Consider the following 16,990-nt stretch of genomic DNA (forward strand, 5'->3'; position numbering starts at 1 on the left):
CAGCTGTACTCACTCGAGGAATGCAGAGAGAGGGGTGACATGATCGAGACATTCAAGTATCTCACGGGCCGCATCGAGGTGGAAGAAGATATCTTCTTTTTCAAGGGTCCTGCGGCAACAAGGGGGCATCCGTGGAAAATCAGGGGCTGGAAACTGCATGGGGACACCAGGAAATTCTTTTTCACTGAAAGGGTGGTTGATCGCTGGAATAGACTTCCACTTCAGGTTATTGAGGCCAGCAGCGTGCCTGATTTTAAGGCCAAATGGGATAGACACGTGGGATCTATTCACAGAGAAAGATAGGGGAGGGTCATTGGGGTGGGCAAACTAGATGGGCCATGGCCCTTATCTGCCATCTATTTCTATGTTTCTAATAGCACGTGCTAGCCACTACCGCTTCCTCTTGAGCAGGCGTTAATCCGGTGTGTGCGCTAAAAAACACTAGCACACCTTTGCAAAAGGAGCCCTTAGAAAACTACTAAAATCAATATTATTTGCAAAATTTCTAGAGCACTAATATGATTTTGTGACAAGTTTTGTGGAGCACTGGAAATGTCCAGTTTTTATCTTCTTGTGAACCACATCGATCCGTAAGGTTTTGCGGTCTAGAAATGTAAATGCAATGTAATGTAGTTGTCACTAGGTAGTTAAATGATTCAACCTTCAGTACCTAAAGGTTCCGGGAGGAGCCTGCCCAGGAGGAAAAAGGGGATTTCCAGTAAATTGGAGGGAATTGATTCAAATGGAGATCATGGTTTTTGCCCCTACAATCCCAGATCCTCAGGGTATAGCGAGTAGTTGGGCAAGCTGCCTATACCTTGGAGGCAAACTCACTTGTCCCTCCTGACTTTGCTCTACCGCCATGATTGAGATCATTGACCCCAACATTCAAGGTTTTACTTTAATTCCTGCAACATCCCATATAGTTGGCTTGAAACAAATTAGAATTTGCTCTCATACAATATATTCCCCCAGCATACCACCCCTCCAAGCTAGTCCAGAATTTAATAGAGTCCTTCTTCCTGTGCCAACGCCTTCGATAAACTGCTGTTGCAATATTTATCACAAAAGTCTCACATGCAGCGGAAGTTTGTTTGTTTTTATTTATTTACTAGTCTTTAAGCCCGTTAAATTAACGGGTGCTAGAATAGATGTATGTCTGTCTGTCTGTCTTTCTTTCTGGCCCTCTGTATGTCATTCTTTCTTTCTCTCTCTTTATCCTTGGCTAGTGTTTGTCGGGGGGGGGAGGTTTCTTTCTCTCTTTCTCTGCTGTCTGTCTGTGTTTATTCTATCTGTCTCCCTGGCCCCCTGTCTTTCTTTCTGTATGTCTCTCTGTCTTTTTCCCTGGCCCCCCTGCCTACCTGTATTTATCCGTTGTCTCTCTGGCCCCCTGTCAGTTTGTCTTTCTTTATGTCTGTCTCTCTTCCTGGCCCCCTGTCTTTCTTTCTGTATGTCTCTTTGTCTTTCTCCCTGGCCCCCTGCCTACCTGTATTTATCTGTTGTTCCATGCCTGACTGTCTCTCCGTGGCCCCCTTCTGTCTCCCTACCCCCTCCCGAAAGCAAGCTTGTTACATTAACAGGTGCCCTGTGCAGCAGCATTAGCGTTGCGTTTCCTCTACCTCCCTTTCCCTTCCCGCAAAGCTGGTGATTCCAGCAGCGAGTGCAGCAGTCTTCACACGTTGCTTCGGGTCCTTCTACTGCCCTGATTTACTCTGGCACATCCCTGATGACATCATCAGAGACACGGCAGAGCAAATCAGGGCAGTAGAAGAGCCCGAAGCAGTGTGTGAAGACTACTGCACACCCTGGAATCGCAAGGTTCGTAGTCGGGTCCGCGGGAAAGGAAGGGAAGGGAAGGGTGGGGTGGCAAAGGACTCGGGTCCCGGGCGGCGGGGGTCAGTTTTTCGGTTCGTCCCGGGGGGGGGGGGGGAAGGAGGCGCTCTTTGTGCCCCAGTCCCGGCTTGTGAAGGCGATCGTCAGCGCTTGTGGAGGCGATCGTCAGCGTCTAAAGAAACTTCCGTATTGTGAGGTGGAGAGCAGGGAAGCTTGTCTGGCATGCATGTGCACTCATGCTGCCACGACAGATCAGGGAACACGCGGCGCAAGTGCGCATGCGCGCTTAGCGTTTTATTAAATATGATAACCCACTTTTTACAGAGCAGCTCCCAATTTGAACATACACCATACAAATCATACACATTTAAAACATAAAGACAAGCGACCAGCGCTTATACCTATACAAAACATCAAATCCCATATTTCATATTACAAAACTTACATCTAGCACGTGCGGCATTTTAGCGTGCACTAAGCACGTGCTAAAACCGCTATTGCACCTTTGTAAAAAGAGCCCTTAGTAACTGGATATGAGATACATGTAAGAAAATCAATGAAATGTCCTTTTCATTGGGGATACAGTATATGATTATCATACATATTATTTCACTTGAATATATAAAATGACAGCATGTTTTTTAAAAGCCTGTTTTTTCTCAATATACCTTTTAAAGCAGTGGTCTCAAACTCGCGGCCCGGGGGTCACATGCGGCTCGCCAGGTACTATTTTGCGGCCCGCAGTCTATGCTACTGTTGTCTGAACTAGGGCTGCCCACTCTTTGCAGCATCCTCCGGCTTCCCCCTGGCCTCCTGCTCTTACCTTCAGCTAATTACCGCAGCCTGCAGAGGATCACCAGTGCTGTAGCGTTCCTTGCAGGCTGCCATCATCTTCAGCAGCACGTTCCCTCTGCCACGATCCTGCCCCTGACATCAAGAAGAGAGGCGGGATCGTGGCAGAGGGAACATGATGTGGAGGCCCATGGCAGCCTGCAAGGAACGCTACAGCACTGGCAATCCTCTCTGCAGGCTGCGGTAATTAGTTGAAACTAAGATTGCAAAGAAGGGGGGAACATGCAGGCCTTTGGGGGGGGAAAGATTTATAAACTATAAAGAGTTTTACCTCATGGAAAGTTGTAATTTCTTTAATAAGACATTAACTATTTTTTCTGCGGCCCTCCAAGTACCTACAAATCCAAAATGTGGCCCTGCAAAGGGTTTGAGTTTGAGACCACTGTTTTAAAGGTTTTTAAATTGTTTCATATCTGGAACGTACACCTGATTTTTTTTATTTTTATTTTTTTCAAATGTCAACAAACTGCAAGCATCTGTTAAAGATTAAATATGAATAAAAAGGTCAATATTTTATTTGACTAACATAAATACATTTATGATTAGTTTTCAAGAGGCTTGTGTCATTAGGTCAGTGCACAAGCACTATAGCAGGGGTAGGGAACTCCGGTCCTCGCGAGCCGTATTCCAGTTGGGTTTTCAGGATTTCCCCAATGAATATGCATTGAAAGCAGTGCATGCAAATAGATCTCATGCATATTCATTGGGGGAAATCCTGAAAACCCGACTGGAATACGGCTCTCGAGGACCGGAGTTCCCTACCCCTGCACTATAGGAATTGCATAGGGTACAAATAGAACTTGGCTATTCTGTTACAGGTGGAACACCAAGCCTGAGAGCCTTGTGGCTGACTGAGGGGCTGGAAACTCAGGAGCAGCGATACTACGTGTATCTGGCATGCTTCCATGTTGAGAACTTAATGAAGGAATTCCAGGCTCTAGATGCTTCAACAGCTGCAGTTTGCTGTTTGCTTATCTACCTTCTACTGCAGGTAATTCACTTTTTTTATTGGGATCTGAAGCCTTATTTTTCTCTCTTTTTAGGTCTACCCTAACCACGCCCCCTCCCCATTCTTGCTTCCCCCTTTACTGGTTTTATTATTGCTGTCTTCTTAGTTTCATCACTTAGTTTACAAAGGTGCGCTAAGCGTTTTAGTGCGGATTTAGTGCACGCTAAATCAACGTGTGCGCTAACCGCTAATGCGTCCGTAGGATAGCGTGCACGCGTTAGTGTTTAGCGTGCGCTAAAAAGCTTAGCACACTTTTGTAAAGGAGGGGGTTTGACTCTGTTGCCAGTCAAGCCTGAGTTTAGCTTGACCAGACTTGTTTTCTCATCTAGGCTCTTTAACTAGAGAATGTTATAATAATAATAATAACTTTATTTTTTCTATACCGCCATAATCTTGCGACTTCTAGGCGGTTTACAGTGAAAGAGAGCTGTACAGTCAGCGAATTACAGTGTGAGAACAGGTAGAAAGCCACTGAGTGATCAGTGTTTACAAGTTACAAATAGGTTACAGTATAAACTTGAACATTTTACAAAGGGGCTGGATGGTCAGCGTATTACAGAATACTGATGGTGAGGAAGACACTGAATAGTCAAGAGAACAGCAGAATACATTTGAGAAAAAGTGTATAACCAAATTGTGTACAAGTAGAAGTAAGTAGTATATTTAGGACTTCCATCCTTAGGTTTTATACATTGCAAATTTTGGTGTTTATTTTCCAGCTAATTAGGAATTCTTTAAGGGTACAAAAATCAGTGTTTATAGGTGTTTTCATGTTATGAATAGTATTGCTTGCGTACCTTTTCTATGGTTGAAAGCTGGGGCTTTTTCCCTGGAAAAGCGACGACTCAGGGGAGACATGATAGAAACCTTCAAGATCATGAAGGGCATAGAAAAAGTGGACAGGGACAGATTTTTCAAACTAAGGGGAACCACAAGTACAAGGGGGCACTCGGAGAAATTGAAAGGGGAAAGGTTTAGAACAAACGCCAGGAAATTCTTTTTCACCCAGAGGGTGGTGGATACATGGAACGCACTACCAGAGGATGTGATAAGCAGAAGCACGCTACAGGGCTTCAAAGAAGGTCTGGACAGGTACCTGGAGGACAAAGGGATTGAGGGGTACAGATAGGAGTAGAGGTAAGGTTATAGGGACAGGATTAGAAGTAAATTATAAAATTAGTCAGAGACCACTGTTCAGGCAGTGGGCCTGATGGGCCGCCACGGGAGTGGACCGCTGGGCAGGATGGACCTCTGGTCTGCCCCAGTGGAGGCAACTTCTTATGTTCTTATGAATCAAATATGTACAGTATGGCAGAAAAGGCACTAAAACTGAGTGGAGGATCTAGAATGGGTTTTTTCCCACTGTATTAATTAAAGCCTAAAATCAGAAGCCTTAATTGTCTTGCTGTGACTAGAAGGTTTATTTTATTGTAAGTCGCTTTGATACTCATGATCTGTATCACAGTCTCTCCCAGGTTTTGTCTTTATTGATAGTATTGAGCTGTTTCATTACTGACTTGCACAGATGTAGTCAATCAGATTTTTGTACAATCCATTAAGTGAACTCCATGTATACAAAGTGCTGGGTTTTGAAAAGCCGTCTGGACCCACGAGATGTGGTATTGTAGATTCTCAGATTCAGCAGCCCAAATTTCCCCTGACTCCAGCGACCAGTAAGTATTACAGCCTCAGTGTAGGACAAATGGCAGATCTCTCCAGCTTTCTAATTATTTTTCATTCTTTTCAAGCATGTTAGTGACATTGATAGAATACAGTAATGTAGTAGAAGGCATCAGATGAATCCCTGGTATTTAAATGATTCTGACACCCACTGCAAACGGAAAGATTCTCCCCAATTACACTTCACTGATTCCATCGAGGGCAAAGCCTCTGACTTCAAAAGATTTAACTGAAACTTTGCATAGTTGCCATACTCCCTAAAACCTTCTAGGAGTGCCTCTAATAACCTTCTGAGTTTAGTTAGATGTACCACAATGTCATTGGCGAAGGCTGCTATTTTAAAGATTCTTTGCCAATTTGTACACCCTTTCTATCTGAGGTAACCTTTCATCCCTAATCAAGGAATCCAAAGTCAAAACAAAGAGTAGAGACAAGTATGGCAGCTTTATTTATATCCTGCCTTTCCTCAATGCAAAGACATACATAATATGAAATCACAAACAACTGCAACACATCAAAAAATCAAAAACAATTTATACAAGCAGAGAAAGCAGGTTAAGAAAGACAGCTCAACAAATAAAGTCTCAACCTTGCCTTGAAGGACAACAGATCTTTCATCGATTTCAGTGCTTGAGGCAGCTTATTCCATTTCAATGGGCTGGCAACAGTAAATGTTCCAGACTGGGTGAGGGCCAAATAGAGCTGTTTCAAATTGGGGACTGTCAAATCACAAGAGGCCCAGGAGTGAACAGCCCGCTGAAGAAAATAGGGCTGTATTGTAGTCTGCACGTACAAAGGGCATCCATATCTTGCTTCCTGGCAAATCGTAATGCTCTCCAATCTATGGCCATTAATCAATAATCTAGCTCTGGATGAAGAGTAGAGAGCCCATATAATTGAGACAAATTTCCCAGTAAATCCATATTTATCTAACGTGGCACATAAAAATTCCCAGTGAACATGATCGTGTTCTTTTTCTGCATCAAAGCTTATTGAAGGAAAGGGCTGTCCCACTCTTTTTCTGAACTCCAATGATGTCAAAATTCTTAGGTTATTGGGGTTTTTTTTACCACCACCCTTACAGATCCCACCTGTGGGTCATGTACAATCGATGGCAACACCTGAGCCAGCTGGTTGACTATGACCTTTGTCAGCAGTTTCCCTTTGTAGTTTAATAATGAAATTGACTGGTGGGATTCAAGAAGTTTCAAGTTTAATCAAATTTGATAAATCGCTTATTACATACTAAGCGAGTGACAATCAAATGTACGTTGTACAGCTTTAAAAGGGGATAAAAACAAACTGACAAAACAGACAGACTCAGATACATAAGGGAAGGGAAAAGATAGGGTAAAAGTTACAAAATTACTATTATTCAGATGAGAAGAAAGAAAAAGCCAAATAGGGGAAAACATAAGGATTGGGATAAAATTGTTAAAAAGGATTATTTAAAGATTAAAAGAAGCTTTAAAAAGAAAAGTTTTTAAATTGGTTTTAAATATATTGAGGTCTTTAACTTCTCTTATGTATAAAGGCAGGGCATTCCAGGTAAGAGGGGCCATTACTGAAAATATGTCATGACGTCTGGTTCCAATAATTTTCAAGGAAGGAACCATAAGCAACCCTTGAGTTGTGGATCGAAGAGAACGTGTCGTGTTGTGTGGAATTAGTAACCGGTCTATAAATTGAGGTTCATTGGTAGATAGTGTTTTAAATACTAGGAGTAATATTTTATATGTTATTCGTTGATTTATGGGAAGCCAGTGTGAGTCTATTAAAAAGGGTGTTACATGGTCGTATTTTTTTCCATTGTGAATAATTTTAATTGCAGTATTTTGGATTATTTGTAAACGTTTTTTTTCCTTTTGAGTGATGTTTAACAGTAGTGAATTGCAATAGTCTAGTTTAGCGATGACAAGAGAATGTATTAAAATGTTTAAGGATTTCGGTTCTAGAAACTTGGACATGGAGCGAATCAAACGCAAACGATAGAAGCAACATTTGACTACATTACTGATGTGCTCTTGATAAGAAAATTTGTCATCGATAATGACCCCGAGTATCTTTAGTGATGATACTAAACTTATGATTGTGTTATCAATTAAGAATGGAGCTGATAGTTTTAATCCCTGTTTCATTGGGAAGAGTAATGCCTTAGTTTTTGTTATGTTTAAAGCTAATCTATTTTGTGTAAGCCAATTTTTTATTTTTTCTAATTTTTGGTTGATTAGAAATATTTCATTAGAATTTTCGGGATTAAAAGGATGAGTCAATTGAATGTCGTCTGCTTAAGCGTAAGTAGTAAAGCCTATAGATTGACTTAGACTTAGTAAAGGTGAAAGAAAGATATTGAAAAGTAAAGAAGACAAAATAGAGCCCTGAGGAATTCCGTAGTTGTGTGAGAATGGTTTAGAAATTGTGTTATTAAAGTGTACCGTAGATGATCGATTGGATAGAAAAGAAGTAAACCATTGTAATGATAAATCACAGACGCCTATGGTTTTTAATCTGTCTAAGAGAAGAGAATGATCAATGGTGTCAAATGCTGCCGAAAGGTCAAGGAAAAAGAGTATGACCGAGTTATGATGATCTAGATTATAGATAATATTCGTGGTGAGGCCTATTAATGAATACTCAGTGTTGTGATTTTTCCTAAAACCGGTTTGATTAGGATGCAATACGTTGGTGGATTCTACAAAGTCCGACAGCTGGTTAAATACTACCCTTTTGGTAATTTTTGCCAGAAAAGGGATGTTGGCAATGGGATGGTAATTCGCAGGGTCCTCTAGGCTAATTTTATGATCCTTTATTATGGGAAGTATTGTGGCGGTTTTCCATGGTCGAGGTAAAATCCCAGTATTGAGACTTTTTATTATAAAGGAATGTATGTAGGGTCCAAAGCAGGAAAAATATTTCTTTAAAATTGAAGGAGGAATGATCTCAGAAGGAGAGCTTTTTAGATTTACTTTTTGGATGATATGTTTGATATCTGTCAGGGTAGGTAAGTTAAAGGTGGAGCATTTGGCACAAGGAAGTTGATGATTATTTGAAGTATCTGGGGAATCGGTGACTGAGATAGAATCAAAGTTCTTTCGTATATTTTTAATTTTATCGCAGAAGGCGTTAGCCAAATCTTGGGCTGTAAGGTCTGTTTTTTTTATTTCCTTTTGTGAGTTAGGATTGAAAGATTTTATGATGGAAAATAATATGGAGGGGTTTTTAGCTGTTTTAATTTTGTTGGAGTAATAGGATCTTTTAGCATCATTAATTTTAACTTTGTAGAAGAGTGATTGGTCTTTATATAGTTTCAAATTTTCAACTGATTTGTTTTTACGCCATTTTCTTTCGAGAGACCTGAGTTGTCTTTTAATCAAGGAGAGCTCTGGTGAGTACCAGGGATTTTGAACTTTTCGATTAGAAATAATTTTATTAATAAGTGGTACTTCGTTGTCCAGTAAGAGTTGGATTGCTGAATTCCAAGTGATAAGTTGTTCTTCAAGAGAATCAGAAGATTGGGGTCCTTGCCCAGTTTTGGCAAAACAATAATCTGAACCAAATTAAGTTTATCTGGTAACTCAGGCCCGGATTCGGTAACCGGCGCTGTTGTCAACGGCCGACTTAAAAGCAGCCACTGATCACATGTCAATCACACGATGGCGCCAGGTACAGAATCGCGCCTCCGGCAAAGGTAGGCACCGGAAATATAGGCCAGGGTTTTTCTGACTTACATTTCTGGCACCTACCTATGATGTGAATTGCGCTGCCGTAGGTGCTTTAGGCCGCCTAACGCTACTTCCAGCATTAGCCATGCCCACAGAGATTGAAATTCTTTACAACTTCTATTCTATTGCCTTCAAGCTCAAAATCTTCATCATTTTCCATGTTCATGATCTTCATTTTGTTTATGTTCAGTTCTAATCCCAAGTTATGACTTTCAGCTTTGACTTTTCTCAGTAGATACAGCATGTCTTTTTTTGCTGCTGGCGATAATTGTTGTACCATCTGGATAGCACTGGTTGTTTGTATTTCAGCCAAAAACTTTGAAACTAATGCTGTCTTCTTCCAAATTTGTTTTTCTGAAGATGGCTTTGCCGTAAAGTTGATCAGGTAAGGTGACAAGATGCATCCTTGCCTGAAGCCATATTTTACTGGAAACCAATCAGTGTTACCATATTCAGTTCTCACTACAGCTTCTTGATTTTCAAAGGGGCTCTTTATCAGCTGAGTTATGTTTGGGTATTCTCATTTGTGTTAGAGTTCTCCACAGCGATCTACACAGTCAAAGGCTTTGCTGTAGTCGATGAAGCAAAAGTATAGGGGCTTTTGGCATTCTTTGCTCTTCTTCAATGTCCATCTAACCTTGGCAATAATGTGTCGTCTTCTTCTACCTTTTATGAAACCAGCCTGAATTTCAGGTAGTTCTTGCTCAACATATACAGTAATTGTAGCCTTCGTCGTATTATTTTCAGCAATATTTTGCTGGTGTGTGAAATTAATGCAATCGTTCTGTAATTGTTACATTCCTTCGCGTCGCCTTTCTTTGGTATAGGTATGAATAATGATCTTCTACAATCGGCCAAGTTTTTTCCTTCCAAATCTGTTGACACAGTCAAATAAGGATCATGATAGCACCTTCTGAACCTTTGATTAATTTACAGTAGTTGGAATGCTGTCAATATCAGGTGACTTGTTTTTTTTATAAAGCTTTAATTGCTGCTATGACTTATTCTTTTTAAATATCTGGTTCTTCTTTGGCATCAGTTTTCAGTTCAATTTCCCTAATGTTATCCTCATTGCCTTTTTTTTGTATAAAGTTTTCCATATATTGTTTCCATCTCTTTTTAGTGCTTTCTGGTTAATTCAGTATCATTCCATTGGCATCTTTAAGCATCCCCATTCAAGGCTGGAATTTCTGCCACAATCTCTTAACATCCTGATATGCTAATCTGGTTTTTCTGTTTACATGTTCCAATTCAATTTTCTGACAAATATCTTTTAGATATTGTTTTTTGTCTTGTCGAACTTGACTGTGAAACACTCAGTTCATTTGTGATACTTTTTTTCTTTCACCAGAAAGTTTTGCTTGTCTTCTTTGTTCTGCTACTTTTCTGTTTTCTTCTGAGTTCCAAGGCAATTTCTTGGTGATGGGACAAAAGCGTGCAAGACAATCAAGCGCTAACAATATGGAGCAGACAATCATGCGCAGGACATCAGCACGCCGGACTTAAACTTAATTTTAAAGTGCTCCGAAGGGGTGTGGGAGGGGGGAACCCCCGCAGTTAAGTTAGTACTGTTGCCGCTGGGGTGTGTGTGTGCATGGGGAAAAACTTCAATTTCGTCTGTAATGTGGGGGGGCCACATTACAGACGAAATTGAAGTTTTTCCCTAAAAATGGGAAAACCGCCTCTTCCCTCTATAATGGGGGGTTCCCTCCCCAAACACCAACTCGGAGCACTTTAAAATTAAGTTTAAGTCCGGCGCGCTGATGTCCTGCGTGCGATTCTCTGCTCCGTATTGTCAGCGCTCGATTGTCCTGCACGTTTTCAACTATGAACCAATTTCTTGGCTTTCTTTCTCTTCTGGAGTGTTTTTTTAGCTTCATCATTAATTACGGTTTTGATGCCATTCGATAACTCTTCAGATTCTGTCTTGTATCAAGACAGTCAAATCTGTTGTCTAGTTTTATCCAGTAGTCTGATGGAATATTTTGGAAGGTCTCTAATGATCTTCTTCTTGTGAAGCTTTACTTTGATCTTGTATGTCAAAAGCTTGTGGTCGCTTCCACAATCAGTTCCTGTTTTAGTTCTTGCAGTCAAAACTGCAGTTTTCCATCTCTGTCCTATGCAGATGTAGTCAATTTGATTTCGACACATACCATTTGTAGAGGTCCATGTGAACTGGTGATGTTTGTGGTGTTGGAAATATGTATTCATAATTGATGGTTCGTTTTGCAAAACTGTACTAAGTTATCACCAGCTTCATTTCTTTCTCCTATGCCGTGCTTCCCAACTACCTCATTGTCAGGTGTACTTTCTACTTTTGCATTGAAGTCCCCCATAATGATCAATAGATCTTGTTTCGACATTTGATCTATTTCATTTTGAAGTTGTTCATAGAATTTATTTTTATTTATTTTTTATTTCTTAGGTATTTATATACCGCCTATCAAAGTTATCTAAGCGGTTTACAATCAGGTACTCAAGCATTTTCCCTATCTGTCCTGGCAGGCTCACAATCTACCTAGTGTACCTGGGGAAAATGGGGGGATTAAGTGACATCCTCATCTTCCGCATCTATTGTTGGAACTTATACTTGGATCAAGGTCACATTGATCGGCTTTCTCTGTAGACAGATTGACATTACTCTTTCACTGATAACATTGTACTTTAGTACCGTCTTTGAAATCTTATTGTTAAGGATGAATACCACACAATTTTTCCTGTGTATTTCATGACCAGAGTAGCAGATCCAATGCTCATTTGATTGAAAATGGCCCTATCCATTTGAGTTCACTGATCCCTATCAATTCAATTTTGTTTTGTTTTTTCCATTTAACAATTTCCAGTTTTTCTTGATTCATGCTTCGTATGTTCCATGTTCTTATGTTGAGAATATCTTTACAGCTTCTGATATCTCTTTTCTGTCCAGCAACATCAGCATCAGGATGTCCTGGCGGCTTTGATCCACCAGTTTCACAAACACTGAGCATACCCTGGGTGATGATCAGCTCTTCCATAGTAGCATGATGAGTGCCTTCCAACCTAGGGGACCATCTTCAAGCGCTATATATCAATTCTTTATGTCTCATCAGCAGCAGCAAGTTTTCTTGGCAGAATACAGAAGTAGATTGCTGGGCCTTTCTTCTGTGCAGTATAAATTTGATGATATCACAGTTGTCGCATCAAACGTGATCCTCCACCTCCAAGTCAGCTCATCTGCTACTGCCCAGATGGGTGGTGCATTGTTAGTCTGACATCTCCGTTGAAATCTGTCCACCTTGGGAGGCCCTGCTGGTAGTGAAACTACCAATGGCATAACTTTCAGCTTTTCAGAAACGCACAAGCCCCAGTGGCACAAAAAGCCCATGTACCATTATGTACTATTATAAACAAATTGGAGTTTGATACTGAAAGAATTGTTGAAGATTATAGATGACTGCAAAGTTTTTGATAAATGAGACCTCTGAAGACATAGGTTGCTATGAGGAGAAATTACATATGCATTCTATATAATCCACTGCAGAGGGTCTTGATACAGAATAATAATTGATAATTAATCAAGGAGTTAACATGCTTTTGAGTGGATTGCTGGTTCAATTCTTTAAAGTGATTTACCGTATTTTCACGTAGATAACGCGCACCCGTGTAAAACGCGCACACGGGTATAGCGCGCGGGGAACACAAATTTATGTAATAAAATGTTAATATAGCGCGCACATCTCGGAGAGAGCGAGACCAGAAGGCTTTGAGCATTTGCGCATGCTCAAAGCCTTTTGGTCTCGTTCTCTCCGAGATAATCTCGGAGAGAGCGAGACCAGAAGGTTTTGAGCATGCGCAAATGCTCAAAGCCTAGTCCAGCCCGGCAGAGGAAGAAGGAGGATCTCTCTCGCACCGCCCGGCCCAGCCCAGCCCAAACCAACGAGGGAGGATCTTCGGGCACTGGCACTGGCACATGCTGTGCATTGGTGCTGGTGCCGGTGCCCAATCGGGTAAGAGTTGTATTTGCGGTGCTGGGGGGGATGTAGGATTGCGGGGGAGGGGGGGTGACGCAAGCGGGGGGGGAGGATGCCGGTTCGCAGGGGGAATGCCGGATCAGAATATAAAAAAAAATTGTAAAACGCGCTCACACGTATAACGTGCATGGTTATGCACGGTTTGTAAAATATGAATGAATAGAGTGGCTTGCTGGTATATTAAAGTATTGGTTTATTGAATTTACCCGCAAAATAAATTTATTTGATTACTCAGTTAAATTAAAAGCATTTAAATGAGTATGCATCTTGGCTCTTGTTATACTTTTTGTATTATATATAGAAAATAATTGAGAATAAAATTTGCATTTATTTAATTTGGAACCATTAATTAAAACTATGCATATTTGATCATGTGAGGCTATCACCTCTATGCTGACGACTCCCAGATCTACCTCTCCACACCAGATATCTCTACAGGAGTTCAGGCCCAAATTTCAGCCTGCCTGTCCGACATTGCCGCCTGGATGTCTCACCACCATCTCAAACTGAATATGGCTAAAACTGAACTCCTTATCTTTCCACCTAAACTCACTCCCCCCTTGCCATTCTCTATTTCTGTGAATAACACTATCCTTCTCCCTGTCTCGTCGTCTCGCAACCTAGGGGTGATCTTTGACTCCTCGCTATCCTTCTCTGCTCAGATCCAACAAACTGCCAAAGCCTGTCGCTTCCTCCTTTATAATATTACCAAAATCTGTCCTCTTCTCTCTGAACACACTACCAAAACCCTTATCCACGCTCTCATCACCTCGTGCTTAGACTACTGCAACATACTTCTCTCAGACCTCCCTCGCACCCATCTCTCACCTCTTCAATCCGTTCAAAATTCTTCTGCACGACTCATATTCTGTGACAGCTGCTATTCTCAATTACCCCTCTCCTCAAGTCACTTCATTGGCTCCCGGTCTATTTCCGAATACAGTTTAAACTCCTCTTGCTGACTTACAAATGCATTCATTCTGAAGCCCCCCAATATCTCTCCTCATTTATCTCCCCCTATGCTCCCCCCCGTGATCTCCGCTCATCAGGCAAGCCCCTCTTATCTGTACCCTTCTCTTCCACTGCCAACTCCAGACTCTGTCCCTTCTTTCTTGCGGCACCATATGCCTGGAACAGGCTGTCTGAATCAATACGTCATGCTCAATCCCTGGCAGTGTTCAAATCCAAGCTAAAGGCCCACTGTTTTGAAAGTGCTTTTAACTCTTAACTCCCACTCACTGCTGTCGGATACCTATACCCACTGTATCATTTCCTCTTCCATAATCTCCCCAACTCTGAAATGTCTTATCTAAATTAGATTATAAGCTCTTCTGAGCAGGGACTGTCTATTGTATATTAAAATATACAGCTATGCGTACGCCTTTCAGCACTATAGAAATAAAAAAATTAGTAGTAGTAGTACAATACATTCAGAATTTTGTAAGCATCTCTTATGTTTACCAATGTCATAACCGTTGACAGCATAAAAATGTTTTCATTTTTTTTCTTGTTTCATAACTGATATTTTCTCCATAATTTCTATTTCAGGTGCACAGCCTTAGCCTGGAGGACCTGGATGCATTTGTGGCTCAAACGCTTTGCCTTCAGGGAAAATCAGTAGATCAGTTGAAGCATTTACAGGTACAGACATGACACAATGAGTAACATGCGTACAAAGGCCCTTAACTGAATTGTCAGTTTAAAACATTTTAATAGTTCTCTGATAATATTATATTGTGCTCATATAACTGATGCAAGTATGGGATACATTTTGTAAAGTATTTTATAAAGCACATTTTTCTTGCAAAAAAAATGGCTATCGTAGAATTGCAGTGGGATATACACATGTAAAAAGTAGGCAAACATAGTACTTTTACATCAGGGGTGTCCAATGTCGGTCCTCGAGGGCCGCAATCCAGTCGGGTTTTCAGGATTTCCCCAATGAATATGCATGAGATCTATGTGCATGCGCTGCTTTCAATGCATATTCATTGGGGAAATCCTGAAAACCCGACTGGATTGCGGCCCTCGAGGACCGACATTGGACACCCCTGTTTTACATGATATGGGTCTTCCTCGGGACTTAGTTCAGGTGGAATGAATACTCGCATACATGTATTCAGGGAAATTCTACAGAAAGACACTGAAGGGTGTGTGTCCCTTTGTGTGTGTAAATGCACCATAATGAACACTTATGCATGCTGGCACTATTCTAAAAGTGCACATGTAATTCAGAAACCATTTGCGGTTATGAGAAATTTAAGACAAGTTCAAAAATTCTTTAATAGAACACAATTCCGGCTCTTGGTACAATCCCTAGTCCTAGGACTTTTAGACTATCGCAACATTCTCTACCTCCCCTGCCCAGCAACAATGATAAAACAACTACAAACAATCCAAAACATAGCACTGAGACTTATCTATTCATTGAGGAAACAGGACCACATCACAGAGGCATACCTCAACTCACACTGGCTCCCAATTCTGGCAAGAATACTATTCAAATTCTACTGTCTACTTTTTAAAACCATAAACGGCGACAGCCCAACCTACCTAAACAACTGTCTCATCCAAACTTCATCAACTAGACATAGGAAAACCCACACTCCATTCACGTACCCTCCAATCAAAGAAGTCAAACGGAAAATAACTATATGATGGCCTCCACACAAGCAGCAAAACTCGACAACCAAATCTCCAATCTACTAATTATGACCCCAGACTACAAAACATTCAGAAAAGAAGTAAAGATGCTACTTTTCAAGAAATTCCTGCAAACGACTTAATACCGCTAGCTCCTTCCCACTTCCCAATACCTTCCCAATTCCCCAAAGCAACCTCATCTACGCTTTATCTCCTCTAGAAATTACCAGATATCTTCTTCTTGTAATACTTTTTTTGTAATTCTTTTGTAATCCGCCTTGAACCGCAAGGCAATGGCGGAATAGAAATCTCTAATGTAATGGAATAAGTGGCATAGCACACAAACGCAAGAGGATGTACTCATGGGTGGAGCATTGACACGATATAGGCATGCTTTCCAGTTAGGTATGCCCCTGCTTCATGTAGACACACCAGGTTATAGCAGGTCTATGGCTGATGTAATTGCATTAGTTGCTGCTGCTGGATTATGCTAGCATTCTCAATGAAATCTCAATGTCCAGATGCTGTTATAGAGTACCCACTTACAGAATTGTCCTAATAAAGTACATACACATAAGAACAGTCATAATGGGTCAGATCAATGGTCTAACTAGCCCAATTTCCTTTTTCCAGCAGTGGCTAATCCAGGTCACAAGTACCTGGCGGAAACCCAAATAGCAGCAATATCCCATGCTTCCGATCCAGGGCAATCAGTGGCTTCCCCCATGTTAGTCTCACCTGGCTAATGCAAGAATTATGCACATTACTTGGAATAAAGGGTCGTGAATTTTATATGCTACATTTCTGTTGTATAACCAGTGGTTTATATATATTACAGAAAACCTCTGGGAAACTATTTTATAAAGACACATAGGTGCCTGTGGGAGCCCTTTATTGAGATGCAATAACGGGTTTAACGCAGGCTAACAAATTAGTGTGCATTAAAGGCTAAGAAGTTCATAAGTGTACAATGGTCTGCACAAAATTTAGGAAAAGGACCCCCTATGTTACTAAAATAGGCATAATGTGGAACTGTTCATAGGTGGCATATTGCAAAATTACCCCCTCCCTACAGGTTTGAACAAAACTGTGGACCGCAGTGTAATTGGGATCATGCTGAAATGATTGGTTTGACTTGCTCGCTGAGGTGCCGTAATTGCCTCGTTTCAGTTTGTTCATATTTACAATGTCATATAAAAAGTCTTCACACTCTTCTGCATTTTTCACATTCTGCTGTCTAA

At 41.0% G+C, this 16,990-nt stretch overlaps 1 protein-coding gene across 4 annotated transcripts in view; it reads left to right on the plus strand.

Moving 5' to 3' along the window:
• FAM120B (family with sequence similarity 120B) overlaps positions 1-16,990 on the plus strand; it is a 155,520-nt gene that overhangs the window by 40,087 nt on the left and 98,443 nt on the right. For all 4 annotated transcript variants that reach the window (XM_033938787.1, XM_033938790.1, XM_033938788.1 and 1 more), the window contains exons 5-6: positions 3,504-3,676; positions 14,655-14,747. In XM_033938787.1, the coding sequence (XP_033794678.1) occupies positions 3,504-3,676; positions 14,655-14,747 (266 nt within the window). The remainder of the gene's footprint in view (positions 1-3,503; positions 3,677-14,654; positions 14,748-16,990) is intronic.

This window comes from Geotrypetes seraphini, chromosome 3 (assembly GCF_902459505.1).
Source record: "Geotrypetes seraphini chromosome 3, aGeoSer1.1, whole genome shotgun sequence".
NCBI lineage: Eukaryota > Metazoa > Chordata > Amphibia > Gymnophiona > Dermophiidae > Geotrypetes > Geotrypetes seraphini.